The sequence below is a fragment of the Anomaloglossus baeobatrachus genome, chromosome 3 (genome assembly GCF_048569485.1).
Source record: "Anomaloglossus baeobatrachus isolate aAnoBae1 chromosome 3, aAnoBae1.hap1, whole genome shotgun sequence".
NCBI classification, from domain to species: domain Eukaryota; kingdom Metazoa; phylum Chordata; class Amphibia; order Anura; family Aromobatidae; genus Anomaloglossus; species Anomaloglossus baeobatrachus.
This window is the reverse complement of record NC_134355.1, coordinates 224,432,684-224,449,423: the sequence shown is the minus strand read 5'-3', so window position 1 is coordinate 224,449,423 and position 16,740 is coordinate 224,432,684. Positions and strand designations below refer to the sequence as shown.

The window sequence follows — 16,740 nt, the reverse complement described above, 5'->3', positions numbered from 1 at the left end:
AAAAGAGAGACAGTGGTAAAATAAACTAGAAAGGTAAATCACTTCCCCAAACTAAATGTGGTACGAAATTGTATTGTAGCAAAAAAAGATTAGTGAATAAACATCAGTCTAGAGTTGACACTAACGACTGTGTCATTAATGACAACTTTGCTAAACTATCTTAAATCGTAACCATTGTTTTAAAGTTTATTTCATAAATCAATAGAACACATGAAAATTAGCAACTTTGTAATATATATATACTGAGAGATGAGAGCTGCTACTGATAAGATTTTATGATGACGGAGGAGGTAGGAGCTAGAGGCAGAGCTCTGTCCCCCTCGTTTCTCATCGATAACAACTGCCATCTCCTCTCAGTAATGGGAAAGTCTTCACTGAATACAGATTTTACCTCTGAATTGAGAATTTTGATAATGACTGATCAATTCTGGCAGGGAAAGAAGCAAATTTGTCTGATAAAATACATTACAAAGTTGCTTATTTGCATGCATACTATTGATTTATGAAATAAAAATTAAAATGATGATTACACTTTAACAGCAGATTTAATTGTATCTTTAAATAGAAACTGCTTACATTATAATCATAAATAAACATGCATTTATTCCAAGTATTACCTCTTCCCATGTAATTCAATTCTTGTCCAATAAAGAGGTTTCATAGGCCTTGTAGGTTCAATTGCAGCTTTTCTGTTCTCTTTGTCTTGGCTTAATTTTAGTGAAAATAATCCTGCTGGCAGGGGAGGTGGTAGATGTGTTTGTGAATAACCAAAACCAGGTACGTTTAATGAAGCAGAATTAATGGAAGGAGCTGGTGGTGGTAAAATAGGTGGTGGTGGTGGAGGGGGTGGAATAGAAATATTATGTGACATTGATGACAGCAATGAAGCAGACTGAATGGCTGCAGTACCTGGTAGTGGAGGAGGTGGGGGAATATGAATGGTACCTGGTAAAGGTGGTGCTTGGGGTGGCGGAGGTGGAATGACTGTAGTACCAGGTAAAGGTGGTGGAGGAGGAATTCCACTGATGTTAGGTAGTGGAGGTGGCATTGGAAAAGACGAAAAACATGGCAATGATGGTAGTGGAGGTGGTGGGGGAGGAAATGCACCAATGGTTGACAAGATGTTGCTTGGGGGTGGTGGAGGAGGGCAAGGTATTTCAGTACTGGCGTCTGGTGTGAAAGGGGAATGTAAAGGAGACATTTCAATTCGGCTTGAGTGTGGAATACTTGGTGATGAAGAATTAAATGGTATAGTATTCGCTACATGGGTTGTTACAGGAGGTGGAAAATGAGAATTTGCTTTAGAGCACGGCAATAGTGGAGGAAGGGGAATTGTTGGATGAAGTGACAGTACTGGCAGAGATACTGATGAACTTAATTGTAGTTGAGAAGAATTATGGACTAAAATGGTAGATGGTAATGGAGGAGTAGGAGGAATTTTTTTAAAATCAGAAATTATGGTTGATAACTCAGGTGAAACAGTTTGTGTTGTGGAGTTTGAAGTTTGTTTTTCATTATGGCAAGTTTGAACCATTATGCTTGTACAGCTTGGAGACTGCAATGATGTAATAACTGTGGCACGAGATGGGTGTTCTGGGAAATGATCCTGAATGCACATTTGATCTGAGTGCAATAGCGAAGACAGCGGGAATGGACTCTCCATATTAGCATCATGTACAATAGTAGGTGAAGAATGATTTAAAAGTGCTTTCTTAGTACTGGAATGAGAGGAAGATGAAACCTTATCTTCTGCAAAATAATCATCATTTTTAAGATATTCTCCACAATTTAAAGGACTAGACAAGCTCAAACATTCAACTTGTCTAGAAGTGATTTCTTTGCCTAGTGGTGGATTTAAATATTCTGAAGCATCATTAATTAAATCTAATTGTTCAAAGTTTGACTTCTGCTGCAGATCTACAGAACAATCATAATTTGAGAAAAGCTGCTTTCCAGAGGAATTCTGAAACGTTTCAGCATGGAACAAAGGCACTTCTTGTGGTACAATGTCTGCAACTGGCGATGTCTGTACAGATTTTCCTTGTAGAGTAGTGTTTAGTGACACGTGTTCAGCACAGTCATTTGTCATGCATAGTTGCGAAGAAAAAATAACTTTGTCTTGTATTGTTTTAGCTGCAGAAACATCTGATTGTGTGTATTGTCTTTCATGCTCTGCAAGTTTAGCCTTCAAATCCTGTATTGTTTGTTCTAGTTGTTGTATTATATTTATATGATCTTCCTTCATGGCCTTATCCTGTTTAAAAACATTGGATTAATTATAAAAAAAGAAGATTTAGTAAAAGAAATAAATACAATTCATTGGTAAATAAGCCTAAAATGGCAAATAAACATTTGATTCAATAACACAACAAAGAAAACTATACAAGCGCATCTTTAATTTATTCCCCTAGATACATTCGGAGGAGCATATATGACTAGAGATGGACAAACTCTTGACCCCAAACTTGAGCCTGGACCCCAAACTTCATAAGTCTATGGTAACCCGAACTTCACTACTATAAAATGGTGTTAGTAAGGGCTAGAGAGCTGCAAAGCAGGGGAATTATACTTAACATGTCTCCCACACGGCTGTCATGCTGGTTCCTGGTCCGTTCATTAACCCTTATGAATATTCACTGCTTCCCCCTCCACCCTCTGTAACACTGTCAGTGATTTGTTGCAGTCCTGCTTCGCCTGCCCACCCTCTGTGCTGGTGTCTGTAATTGGTTGCCCTCACACTAGCTCTCAGGGTCAGGAAGTGGAATGTAAAAATAAATTATTGGAAAAAATGACGTAGGGTCCCCCGTCCTTTGATACCCAGAGCAGATAAAGCAGACAGCTGCAAGCTACAGCCCCCAGCTGTGTTTGTATTCTTGGCTGTGTATCAAAACATGAGATACGCCATGCGGTTTTTTTAAATTATTTAAATAAATAATTGTAGTGGAATCAGTGAGATCATCATAACAACCCTTACGGTGCAGGAGCAGACTGTTACAAATACTGTATTTTTCACAATTTTGATCATAATGTCTAGTAGTGTTGGGATAGCAGCCATAGCTCTGTGAGCACCATTCTATTTATGAAGACTGTGAACTCTTTGCAGAAGATTAACCCCATCAGGAAGCTATTATGTTGTGTCCTAAGAAAACAGCTATTTTAATTTTATTCTTATTTTTCTGTTCGGAAAACTAGAACTTTTTAATTTGACATAGCTTTGATTTATTAGCAAAATGTTAAACTGTTCTGATGTTTTCACAAAAATGTAGTAATATAAAAATTAAAATATCTAAAAAAATATTAAAATAAAATACAAATTTGCCAGGGTCGATTAACCCCGTTCAACCCAGCCTGCTTTCAGCTTCCTGACCAGGCCAAATTTTACAATTCTTACAAGCGTCACTTTATAAAGTTATAACTCTGGAATGCTTCAAAGGATCCCAATGATTCTTAGACTTTTTGTGACATATCCTATTTCATGTTAGTTGTAAGGTTATGGCAAGATTTTTTACATTTATTTTTAAAAATATGAGAGATTTGTTGATAATTTTGAACATGTTGCAATTTTTTCAACTTTTAACTTTATAAACAGAGACTTATGTCACACAAAATAATATTTATCACGTTTATTTCAGCAGCATTTTTTTTAATTGAAGTTAGAAGGGTTAAAATTTTATCAGCAACCATTTTTACAACAAAATTTACTAAACCATTTTTTTCACCACTGTTAAGAGCAAGCAGGGGATTTAGTAGACCCACTGGGCAACAGCACACAGAAAACCCAGAGGGGCTTGACTGCGGAACCACGCCTGCTATTCACCAGAGCCACTAATGGTAGAGTGCTATGCTGCAGGTGTGAGAATGGGTGCCACATGGGAAGACTGGTGGTGCATCGGCTGGCCCCAGGGGTGCAGAAGCAACAGTCTCTGGTGATGGGTAACAGCGGCAGCAGGTGTGGAGGCTTTGGCCGGCATGGATGGATGAATGGATGCAACAGCAGCTGGTAAGGATACTTTGTGGCAGCGATCTCGTGCTTGTCGGCCAGTGTGGCCACTTGAAGCAGCAGCGGCAAACTTGGGATAACAGCAGCAATGAATCTGAAGAACACTAAAACACCAACATAAATCAGCAGCCGCATATAGCACAGTACAGCAGTAGCAGGACCTGAGAACTAGCAACGTATCAGACTCGTTGCCCAGATATATCCCATAGGGAAAGGTGCTTTAAGTACCTGCAACCTCCCAGCTGACCTTTGTTAAAATACACTGGCCCTTTGAGAAAGGGGGCGTGGCCATGCACACACCCTTCAGGAAGAACCAGGAAGCCTGTGAGGTATATACAGACTTTGGGGAGAAGCAGCATGGACTGAGGAAGGGGCAGCCACCGCAGGATGTCCAGGCAGGTGAGGGAACCAATGTTCCCACTGAGAAAGAGGGGCAGCACAGTGCTGGGATGCCAGTATGAGCATTACAACCACATAACATTTGAAATGACTTTCAGGGGCCTATGTGACAGAAAATATCCAAAAATGACACCATTCTAAAACCTGCACCCCTCAAAGAGCTCAAAACCACATTCAAGAAGTATTTTAACTCTTCAGGTGCTTCACAAGAACTTAAGCAATATGGAAGGAAAAAAATGAAAATGTTACTTTTTCTCACAAAAATGTTATTTTAACCCCAAATTTTGCATTTTCACAAAAGTGACAGGGTAACATGCACCATAAGGCTATGTGCACACAGTGCGTTTTTGTGCGTTTTTTGGGTGAATTTTTTGTTTCAAAACTGCATGCACTTCCTTCCCCAGCAAAGCCTATGAAATTTCATTTATGTTGTCTGCACAGTGCAGTTTTGTTTGGCTGCGTTTTTGAGCTAAAAAAAAAATGGACATGTCAATTCTTTTCTGCATTTTCTTGCGTTTTTTCACCCATGCAATGCATTGGAAAAATGCAGCAAAATGCAGTGATCCAAAAAGGCAGCAAAACGCAGCCAAAAATGCGCCAAAGCGCGGTAAAAACACATGCGTTTTTACTGCTGCGTTTTTGCCGCGAGTGCGTTTTTAGCGGCCAAAAATGCTGCATCTTTGTAGTCTCAAAAAATGGCAAGGTGCGCACATAGCCTAACATTTGTTATAAAATATCTCTTGAACTGATACTCTATATGTGGCGGAAAACTACTGTTTGGGCGCACAGCAGGGCTTGGAAGGGAAGGAGCACCATTTGAATTTTAGAATGCAAATTCAGCTGGAATCGATAGAGGACACCATGTCACGTTTGCAGTGCCCCAACAGTGGAAACATACACCCCCTGGTTCCAAGTTCCCAGAAACCGGTGTCACCTCCACCAGCACCACAAACCCCAACCAACACCTCACATCATGACCTGTCACACACACCAGTGGGTTGGTCTAGCTAGAAGAGGGCCACTCACCTGGGCAGACTGGTAGGAGAGACAAAGTCAGTCTAGGGAGAGCCCTCAAAGTGAGAGGAGCTGGAGTGTTAGCTCCCGGGGAGCTAGAAAGACCGAAGCTGGGTCGCAGACAGTGGTTCGGGACCAGAGGAGTCAGTGACCGGGTTCAGGGACGTCGGTCTGGGGTGCGACAGGTGCAGTCTAGGAGGGACTGCAGGCACCAGAGAGGGACCAACAGAGCTGACCGGTACCGAGCACGACAGGGTACAGGACCTAAGGTCAGGAGACGATTCAATGTCCTGGCAATTAGCCTGCAGAGGAAGGGGGCCTTCAGGGACCTTCCCAGAGCTCAGAGACTGAGGGCATCAGCATAATGCAGGGTTTTCCACACAAAGCAACCCACTGAAGTCACAAGTGCCAGCCCTTAGGAGAAAGACTTCTTTGAAAAACTGAAGAACTGGACCTTACAGCTTCAAACTATAGGGACCCACAGGGATACAAAACTGTGCACGGATGCAGGCTCCGGATCACTAAGTGACACTGGTGGGACCCGGTGCTTGGACGGGCTCCCCGCAGCAGCAGCGGCACTCAGAGAATTTAGTTTACCTACAGCATGTGCATCTACTTTCTAAACCTCATCCAACACCATGACTACCCGCAGTAAGTACTCTGATCCCTGCACCCTGTTCTCCCAAATCCACCAACCCCCAGAGTCTGGGGCCTTCCCTACCTGCGGAGGGACTGACACCTTGCTGCTTCACACCATCTGCCCCGGGACTTCCTCCAGCAGCAGCGGTAGTCCCATTATCGCAACCCGAAGGTGGCATCATGAAATTCTCCCCTGTAAATAACCCCCTTTTATGGATCAGGCTCTGATCCAGCCACGATCCTGGATCAGAGCAGCCTGACTAACACCGGGGTGGCACATAATTATTTCTAATTATTTCTAATAGAGTATTTTTTCTCTCTCTGGTGTCTTTTTTTTAACCCTTTATTGGAGATTTTTAATGGCCGGGTCAAACTTGCCTGACATTAAGAATCTCTGGCTTAATACTAGCTGGTAAAACAAAGCTAGTATTAACCCCTTATTACACAGCATGCCACCCGTCACCAGGGCCGCTGGAGGAGTTGGATACATCGCCAGAAGATGGCACTTCTATGAAAGCGCCATTTTCTGGGGCAGCTGCGGGCTGCAATTCAGAGCGGGGGGGGCCCAGAAAGCTTGGGCCAACCTGCGCTGTGGATTCCAATCCCCAGCTGCCTAGTTGTACCTGGCTGGACACAAAAATTGGGTGAAGCCCATGTCGTTTTTTTTAATTATTTCATGAAATTCATGAAATAATTAAAAAAAAGGGCTTCCCTATATTTTTGGTTCCCAGATGGGTACAAATAGGCAGCTGGGGGTTGGGGGCAGCCCGTAGCTGACTGCTGTACCTGGCTAGCATACAAAAATATGGCGAAGCCCACGTAATTTTTTTTAGTTTTTTTGCTAAAAAACTTAAAAAAAAATTAAATTAAAAAAATGATGTAGCGCTCTGCAGTATTTTTGATTCTCAGTGCAGATAAAGCATACGGTTACGGGCTGCCACCCCCTTCTGCCTGATTTACCTTGGCTGACCAACAAAATACAGGGAAGCCCATTATTTTTTTTTATTTAAAAAAATAATTAGAAAAAAATTGCGTGGGCTCCCGCCGTGTTTTGATTGCCAGTCAGGTAAAGCCAGGCAGCTGGGGGCTGGGATTCTCAGCAGCTTGCAGCAGCCCCTGGAAATGGCGCATTGTTTCTTAGCGCCATTTCCAGGCGCTTTACCCGGCTCAAACAGCAGCCCTGCTGGCGGTGGCTCGCTGGGTAATAAAGGGGTTTAGTACCAGCTTTGTATTCTCAGATGGTACTAAGCCCGAAATTCATTGTGTCACGCCAAATTAGACATGGCCACCATGAATTTCTAGAAAACAGGAAAAAAATACAATACAGAGACATTTTTTTATTAGAAATAAAACAAAAAACACATTTAGAGACTGCATCTTTATTATAAAAAAATCCTTAGTCCAACGTAATCCACTGGGACAGCAAAATACACTTAGCTTGATCACTGTGCACAGACACAGTCTATACACAGTGAGAAGCAAAGCGCAATGTCAACTCTACTTCATCAATGTGCACAGACAGTCTATACACAATATGAAGCAAAGCGCAATGTCAACTCTGTTTTATCAATGTGCACAGACAGTCTATACACAGTGAGAAGCAAAGTCAACTTTGCTTCATCAATGTGCACAGACAGTCTATACTCACTGAGAAGCAAAGCGCAAAGTCAACTCTGCTTCATCACTGCACAGACACATTCTCTACACAGTGAGAAGCACAGAGAGCCATGTCAGGTCTGCTACATTGCTCTGCACAGACCGATGAAGCAGAGACTGACAGTGAGGGGATGATTGCACTTGCGTCTCGCATTGCATCACCCCACTCTCCTGACAGCAGCGCTTCAGCTGTGGAAATACATGCAGCAGACCAGCTGCCGAGATTGTGCGCCGTGATGCGATGACACTCGCATCACGGCGCACCAGGACCTTTAATGACATCATACTCACGTGACCAGTCTGTAGCCAATGAGGTAATACAACATTCACATGTGACTGGTCACATGGGTATGACATCACGGTCACAGCAGGTCCTTTTAGCCAGAGGTGCTTACCGGGGGGGAACAGCAATGATCGGACGGACGTGGAAGTAGAAGCGCTTGGAGACAGAGTCTGCAGGACGCGTCGCGGGACCTGTAAGTATGCTCATAATGTTTTTTTAATAACGTGCTTCTTTTTTTTTTAACAGCCCCGGGTTTGGGTTTGCCCATCCCTAATGGTGTGCACTATGAACTGCAAAGTTCTGTAAAAATAAAAAAATCTTAGTCCCAATTTTTGCATTTTCACCAGCGTGGCAGAAGGAAATGCACAATGCAATTTGAAGTGCAATTTTTTTCTCACTACTCCGATAGCACATGGGTGGTTGAAAGGGTAGGAGCGCTATTTTAGCTGGAATAGATTGCGGACACCATTATAAAATTGAAGAGTCTCTGACATTCCAAAACAGCAGAAAGCTATACACAGGTGAACCCATTATGGAAACTACAACTTTTAGGCCGGAGTCACACTTTCGAGAGACTCGCGCTAGTCTCGTATCACATCACCTGGCATGGCCACACACTCTCCTGACAGGAGCGGGTCAGCTGTATGTATTTCTATGCAGCTGGGACACTCCTGTCCGGAGAGTGGGCGGCCATGTCGGGTGAAGCACTGCAAGACTCGCGTGAGTCTCTCGCAAGTGTGACTCCGGCCTCAAGGACTTCATCATGTGACATGGAGAGCAATTTTACCCTTAGGTGATTCACTGAATTGTATACACTTGGGCTGTGAAAGAAAATAAAAAAACTTCCATCAAATTGTTGCTTTGGCTCAAAATTTAATTTTCATAAAGGGTCATAGGAGAAAATGGACAAAATAATTTGTTACACAATTTCTTCTGAGTTCGTCAATACCCCATATGTGATCAAAAACTAGTTTTTATGCACAGTGCAAACCTGAGACGGGAAGGCGTGCCATATTATAGTTCAGATTTAGTTGGAATGGCTTACGGGTGCCATGTTGCATTGGCAGAGCCCCTGACATGCAAGAAAAGCAGATCCTCACAAATGACCCCATTTTACAAACTCCACCCCTCAATGAATCAATCTAGGGGTGCAGTGAGCATATTGACACCACAGGTCTGTCATTGAATTTTATACCATTCGGCAGTGAAGAAAAAATAATTACAACTTTTTCGCTAAAATGTTTTTTAACCCCAAATTTTTATAAGGATTAATAAGCAAAAAATGGACCACACAGTTTATTGTGTAATTTTTCCAGAGTGTGCCAATGCCATCCATGCAATCAGGAACTACTTTTAAGGCACAGTGCAAGGCTGAGGAGGGAAGGAGGGCCATACTGGACTTCAGAACTTGCTGGAATGGTTGGCGGGTGTCAAGTCACATTGTCAAAGCCCCTAAAGTATAAGGACAGCAGGAATCCCTCATAAGAGACACCATTGTACAAACTACTAGAGTTGAGCGATGTTCGAGGTTCGCCAATTTCCTGTTCGAGTGATTTTGGGGGGTGTTCGAGTTGTTCGACGAACTCGAGCCTTTTGCTAAAAGCTCGACAGTTCGAGTAGCATTCGAGAACTGTTCGATCAACAAAAAGCCTAGCTAGTTACTAGCTGGCTTTTCACTGTAATAGTGTGAATCACTGTGAATCACGCTATTATCAAAATTCAGCGTATAGTGTGCAGGTGGATGGGGTTTAGATCAGTGCTGCTGCTGAGTGCTGAGAGAATGCCGATCGCCATTTTTTTTTCCCCTAACCGCGCGTACAGTTGGGTGGGCCAGGCTGTCAGCAAATCACAGAGACACACACTGCAAAGTGGATTTTTGCCAGACAAGCAAGGGCTTGTGTCATAGGCTTTGCATGTCACATGTCCTTGCCTTATAAGACACGGCCATTTTCCCCATCGCCGCCATTATCTCTCTGCTGCGTGTGGGTGACAGTCACCACTCCCGCTGCTGCTGCTGTGTGCGCTATAGAGATACAGTGCAAAATACACAGCGCTTTAGGGATTAGGGACTACTGGTTATTTCAGCCCTTTTCAGGGCTGATTTACAGGCGTTCATAGCCATAGCTGCTAGGCAGGTTCGTGCAAACGCTGTGCTGGGCTTTAGAAAACAGCGTCTGGCTACCTCAGCTCAGGCAATTCCTTCCTGCATTTTTTCATTAGCAGGGATAGAAAGTGAGGCTTCCTTTGCTGTCCTGCTACCTACAGCACCCGTGCATTCTACCCACCTGCCCATTTTTGCCACGCTATTTTATTTCCCCAAAGAACTGACACTTTTTGTGGCATCCTAAAAGTGTCTGGAATACTAAGTGTTCCTTTGCTGTTCATTGACCCACAGCACCCGTGCATTCTACCCACCTGCCCATTTTTGCCACGATATTTTATTTCCCCAAAGAGCTGACACTTTTTGTGGCATCCTAAAATTGTCTGGAATACTACGTTAGTGTTCCTTTGCTGTCCACTGACCCACAGCACCCGTGCATTCTACCCACCTGGCAATTTTTGCCACGCTATTTTATTTCCCAAAGAGCTGACACTTTTTGTGGCATCCTAAAAGTGTCTGGAATACTAAGTTAGTGTTCCTTTGCTGTCCACTGACTCACAGCACCCGTGCATTCTACCCACCTGCCCATCTTTGCCACGCTATTTTGTTTCCCCAAAGAGCTGACACTTTTTGTGGCATCCTAAAAGTGTCTGGAATACTAAGTTAGTGTTCCTTTGCTGTCCACTGACCCACAGAACCCGTGCATTCTACCCAACTGCCCATTTTTGCCACGCTATTTTATTTCCCAAAGAGCTGACACTTTTTGTGGCATCCTAAAAGTGTCTGGAATACTAAGTTAGTGTTCCTTTGCTGCCCACTGACTCACAGCACCCGTGGATTCTACCCACCTGCCCATTTTTGCCACGCTATTTTATTTCCCCAAAGAGCTGACACTTTTTTGTGGCATCCTAAAAGTGTCTGGAATACTAAGTTAGTGTTCCTTTGCTGTCCACTGACCCACAGCACCCGTGCATTCTAGCCAACTGCCCAGTTTTTGCTACGCAATTCTAATTGCAAACTGTGCTGCCACTGTTAGGGGCATACTAAAATTGACTGGGATAGTCAGTGTTGGTTCTTCAGCTGTCAATAAAGCTAGACCACCTCTGCATTGTACACACCTGTCCATTTTTAGCTTTGTAATTCTAATTGCAAACTGTGCTGCCACAGTTAGGGGCATACTAAAATTGTCTGGGATACTATCTTAGTGTTCTTTTGCTGCCAATCACGGTACAGCACCTGTGCATGCTACACACCTGTCCATTTTTTCTATGCAATTCTAATTGCAAACTGTGCTGCCACTGTTAGGGGCATACTAAAATTGTCTGGGATAGTCAGTGTTGGTTTTTCAGCTGTCAATAAAGCTAGACCACCTCTGCAATCTACACCACCTCTCCATTTTTGCTACCACATTTTAAGTGTCCAATCTTGTTGCTAACAAAATGAGTGGCAAAAGGACAGATGCTGGTGGAAAGGGGAGCAGGCGTGTTGGAAAAGGAAAAAAAGTTTGCTTCCGTGGGGTAGGTTGGAAAGCTACATTAACATGTGCTGAAGAAAGGCCATCTTCCAGCAAAAGTAAGATGTCTACTACTTTCCGTGGACAATAGGCTGTGCTACCTTTTTTATGGAACCGAACAACTGTAACAAAGGTAGATGATGCACAAAAAAAGAACATGCTTGAATGGATTTCAAGTGCTCCAACAAGTGGCCTCTCCTCCACCTCAACTTCAACATCCAAAAAAACAACAGTCCTCTGAGTTGTCACCCCAATCGCACTTGCTTTCTCCCAGCTCTCAAGTCTCCACCCGCCCTGCAGAGTATGGTGTAACAGAGATGGCTGAGTCTGCAGAGCTGTTCAGTCACACTCTAGCCTGGGAATCAGAGGTCTGCTCCCAAGCTACAGTGAGTACAGACCAGGAAATGGTCTGCAGTGATGCCCAGAAGATTTGTGAGTCAGATTCAGGCCCTGATGACCAAGTTTCTGAGCAAAATGTAGACCCTCATTCCCAAACTGTAACACCTGTTGGTGGAGACAATGAGGAACATACTGATGATGATGAGATGCAGATACCTGATTGGGATGACATCTTCACTATTAAGTCAGGGCAGGAAGAGGCTCGGTCTGAGGGCGAGGGGAGTGCAAACAAAATGCTTGATGATGAAGTTCTAGATCCCACTTACTGTCAACCCACAGTCAGGCACTCAAGGAGGTCACCAGAGGCGGTGGAGGAGGATGCGACTGACGACGAAGTTACCTTGCGCCTTCCTGGACAGAGTCGGAGTACTGGAAGCACATCAACAACTGCATCCTCAGCCACAATTCTGCCTCTGAGCACAAGTCAGGGTGGCTCTACAGGTCGCATGGGCTCTAAGCCTTGCCTAGCCTGGTCCTTTTTTGACATCGCAAAGGATCTCCCAAATCATGTGATATGTAAGATTTGTCGCCAATCTATAAGTAGAGGCCAAAACCTCACTAGTTTGACAACTTCTTCCATGAATCATCACATGAATAACAAGCATAAGTCCCAGTGGAAACCGTACAACAATGCGGCCTAGCGGAGCGGGCCAACCACTGTCTGCCCCTTCAAGTGCATCTGTGCGCTCTTAAATGACTGTGGGGACAGCTGTCCCACATGTTTTTCCACGCACACCTTCCACCTCTTTAACCGCAACAGGCAGTTTGCTTGGCAGGTAGTCAGTTGTTTTGGAAGGGGAAACAAGTGCTGGTGTAGAGCTCTCTCAGACATCAAGAGCACCAACTTTGGATGAAGGCAACATCATATCTCCGCCTGCACTTTCCTCACAGACCTGCAGTTTTCCAGGGACACTCTACTCAACACCATCTCCACACAGCAGCCAGATCTTGGTCCCTCAGATGTGGACAAATAAAAGGCCATTTCCTCCGAGCCATGACAAAGCTAAGAGGTTGACTTTCACCCTCTGTAAGCTCTTGGCGACCAAAATGCTGCCTTTCCGCCTGGTGGACACAGAGGATTTTCGAGACCTTATGTCAGTTGCAGTCCCCCAGTACCAGATGCCCAGTCACCACTAGAGTTGAGCGCGGTTCGCGGTTCGAGGTTCTCCAGTTCACGGCTCGAGTGATTTTGGGGGCTGTTCTAGATCGAACTAGAATTCGAGCTTTTTGCTAAAGCTCGATAGTTCTAGATACGTTCGAGAACGGTTCCAGCAGCAAAAAGCAGGGCTTTTTACAGCTACAGTGTGCAGGAGCCATCGCTGGCAGCCTGCCACAAGCTGGTAACCTAGATTAACATCGGGTATCCAACCAAAGCGCTTTGGTTAGTAACCCGATGTTTATCCTAGTTACGTGCAGGAAGCCCACACTTCCCCGCTCAGCTCGCTCCGCCCCCTCCTGCCCGCGGCATGTACACACGTACACACACACACACACACACTCTGCACACATGGCCCCCCTCGGCTTACCTGCGGTGATGAAGTCCCGCCATCCCGACCTCAGCACTGTCACTGTCCTCCATGGCCGCTGCTTGTCACATCACCTTCTCTCGCTTCCGACCCGAGACTGACTAGCGGTGATGTCACGGGCCTCTCGCGATACTTGGCTGTGAAGGCGGCGGACATTGAACTCAGTGACAGGTGCTGTCAGTGTGCAGGAGATCAGCGCAGGTAATGTACCTCGCTGACAGCAGCACTTGTCATCCCCTGCAGTGACCTGGGCTGACCCATTGATGTTAGCTCAGGTCACTGCACTGCTCTCCCAGCCAATGGGGAACATTCTGCTCTTCATTGACTGGGACAGTGTGGATCGTCATGGCAACCCCTTGGATTACACCAGACCTGGATTTGTTTTTCTTTCTAATAAATTGGTTAAAGAGGGAATGTTTTGGGGAGTGTTTTTTCAAATAAAAATGTGTTTGTCGTCTATTTTTTTTTATTACTGACTGGGTTGGTGATGTCGGGTATCTGATAGACGCCTGACCTCACCAACCCCAGGGCTTGATGCCAGGTGACATTACACATCTGGTATTAACCCCATATATTACCCCGTTTGCCACCGCACCAGGGCGCGGGATGAGCTTTGGCGAAGCACCAGGATTGGCGCATCTAATGGATGCGCCACTTCTGGGGCGGCTGCAGCCTGCTATTTTTAGGCTGGGGAGAGTCCAATAACCATGGACCTCCCTAGTCTGAGAATATCAGACCCCAGCTGTCTGCTTTACCTTGGCTGGTGATCCAATTTTGGGGGGACCCCTACGTGTTGTTTTTTTTTTTAATTATTTAATTTAAATTAACAGCGTGGGGTGCCCTCAGTTTTGGATTACCAGCCAAGGTGAGGTTGCCAGCTGTGGTCTGCAGGCTGCAGCCTTATGCTTAACCCTAGCTGGCTACAAAATTAGGGGGAACCCTACGTCATTTTTTTTTTTCATTTTTTTGGCTAAATACAAAGCTAAGCACCCCTTAGTGCCACATGAAAGGCACCAAAGGGTGCAAAATTACAAAATGCAGGAGAGTGGGAAATTATGTGTCTTTCTGCCATTATAATGACAGAAAAGACTGATATGAAGTGCACAAGCACAAGAAAATCACCAGAGTGCTCTACGCTGTGAAAAGCAGTAGAAAATGGCACTGGAGTGAACATGTGACCGCCTCATGTAGGATGAAGCTATGGATCCTGGGTAAATTTATGCATTTACCCTCCTTCAGTTTTTTTGCAGTACACAAAAAAAACGGAAGGCACACGGATGACAAACAGATGACATACGGACCGTTTACGGAACGGAAACGGATGCCACACGGATGCACCCGTGAAAAAAAAGGACTGTTTTTTGCAGACCGCAAAAATGGATCGGTCGCGTTAATGTAGCCTTATTCTGATCTGCCGTTTATAAACAGCAGGCAGAAATAAGTAAATAACGCCCCCCGGCGTCAGAAAATCTCCGGGGTTTCAGGGCTAGCTGAGACCCTGGAGATCATGATTCAGGACGGTTTTTCTGGTCCCCGCTCACGTGATCACAGGTATACACCGTACACCGATGATCACGTTACAGTAAATGACAGCGCCGGTAAAAAATTATTTATCTCCCATCTGGCATGAACAAACACTTCTTCACTTCTTCTCCACTTCTTCTCCACTTTTTCTACACTTTTTCTACACTTTTTCTACACTTTTTCTACACTTTTTCTCCACTTTTTCTCCATTTTTTTTCTCCACTTTTTCTCCACTTTTTCTCCACTTTTTCTCCACTTTTTCTCCACTTTTTCTCCATTTTTTCTCCATTTTTTCTACACTTTTTCTCCACTTTTTCTCCACTTTTTCTCCACTTTTTCTCCACTTTTTTTCCACTTTTTCTCTATTTTTTCTCCACTTTTTCTCCGTTCTTTTTCTATGGTCGGTCTACCCATTAGCTCTGCCATGCATAGTGTAGCTCTACACCTACTGCACATGTTACTTTATGATTGACATCTCTTTTGTACCAGAGCTGTCTAAGCCTACTCTGACCCCATATTTGTCATTACTATATTGTCCTTGTACTGTATTATGACATTTGTATCATGTGTTTCATTTCTTGCTGTGTTGCAATTTTTTTGCTGCATCCCAATTGTACCTCTACATTGTTCGAGTTTATGTTATTGTTCTCTCACTCTTATGTGATACTGATTATTGTCATTTTTAATGATTACATGCAGATAAGTCCAATCTGACGAAGGCTCAGGCCGAAACATCATTTGTAACTTGTTTTGGACAAAAACATATATGCTTATGAAATTTTTTTTTTCTTAATACGGACCAATAAAGAGTGATTTTGAATTACTATCCGTTGTGACTTACTGACTTAGTCTGGGAGATTTAGAGTGCCGAGGTTACTCACTAATTTTATCTATTATTACCTCTGAGCACCTATATACCAATGAGCAGAGCTTCCTCTACAGTAGTTCTCCTAATTAGGCATGCCCTTACCTCATGAGCAGGGCATTGCAGCTTTGGTAGCAACCATTACGACATAGACTCTGCTGCTGTGGACCCGGGGAGAGTGAGTGCAGATTCATTGCACCCACACTCCTCACATGAAGGGTCCGCACTCCTAGAAAATGGGGGATACGTTCCCTGAGTGTCTCCCCCCCATATTCTAGACGGTCCAGAGTTGTCGTGGGAGCCCTTTATTTTTTTTCTTACAATAAATTGGTGAAAGAGGAAATGTTTTGGGGACTGTTTTTTCAAATAAATTTCTTTTGTCGATTTTTTTTTTTTCGTTAGTACTGACAGTTTATGATGTTGGGTATCTAATAGACGCCATGACATCACAAACTGCTGGGCTTGATCTCAGGTGACTTTACAGCTAGTATCAACTCGATTTATTACCCCGTTTGCCACTGCACCAGGGCACGGGATGAGCTTGGGTGAAGCGCCAGGATTGGCGCATCTAGTGGATGCGCCACGTCTGGGGTGCCTGCGGCCTGCTATTTTTAGGCTGTGAAGGCCCAATAACTATGGACCTTCCCACCCTGAGAATACCAGACCACAGCTGTCCGCTTTACCTTGGCTGGTGATCCAATTTGGGGGGGACCCTACTTTTATTGTGTAATTATTAATATTTATAAAATAATTATAAAAAAGAGCCTGAGGGGACCTCCACATTGGATCCCCAACCACGGTAAAGCTGCCAGCTGTGGTTT

The 16,740-nt window shown here is 44.2% G+C and overlaps 1 protein-coding gene across 2 annotated transcripts in view; it reads right to left on the bottom strand.

Moving 5' to 3' along the window:
* The window catches only part of FMN2 (formin 2), a 2,161,480-nt gene that overhangs the window by 1,814,720 nt on the left and 330,020 nt on the right, over positions 1-16,740 (bottom strand). For both annotated transcript variants that reach the window (XM_075339745.1, XM_075339746.1), the window contains exon 5: positions 618-2,254. In XM_075339745.1, coding sequence (XP_075195860.1) covers positions 618-2,254 — 1,637 coding nt within the window. The remainder of the gene's footprint in view (positions 1-617; positions 2,255-16,740) is intronic.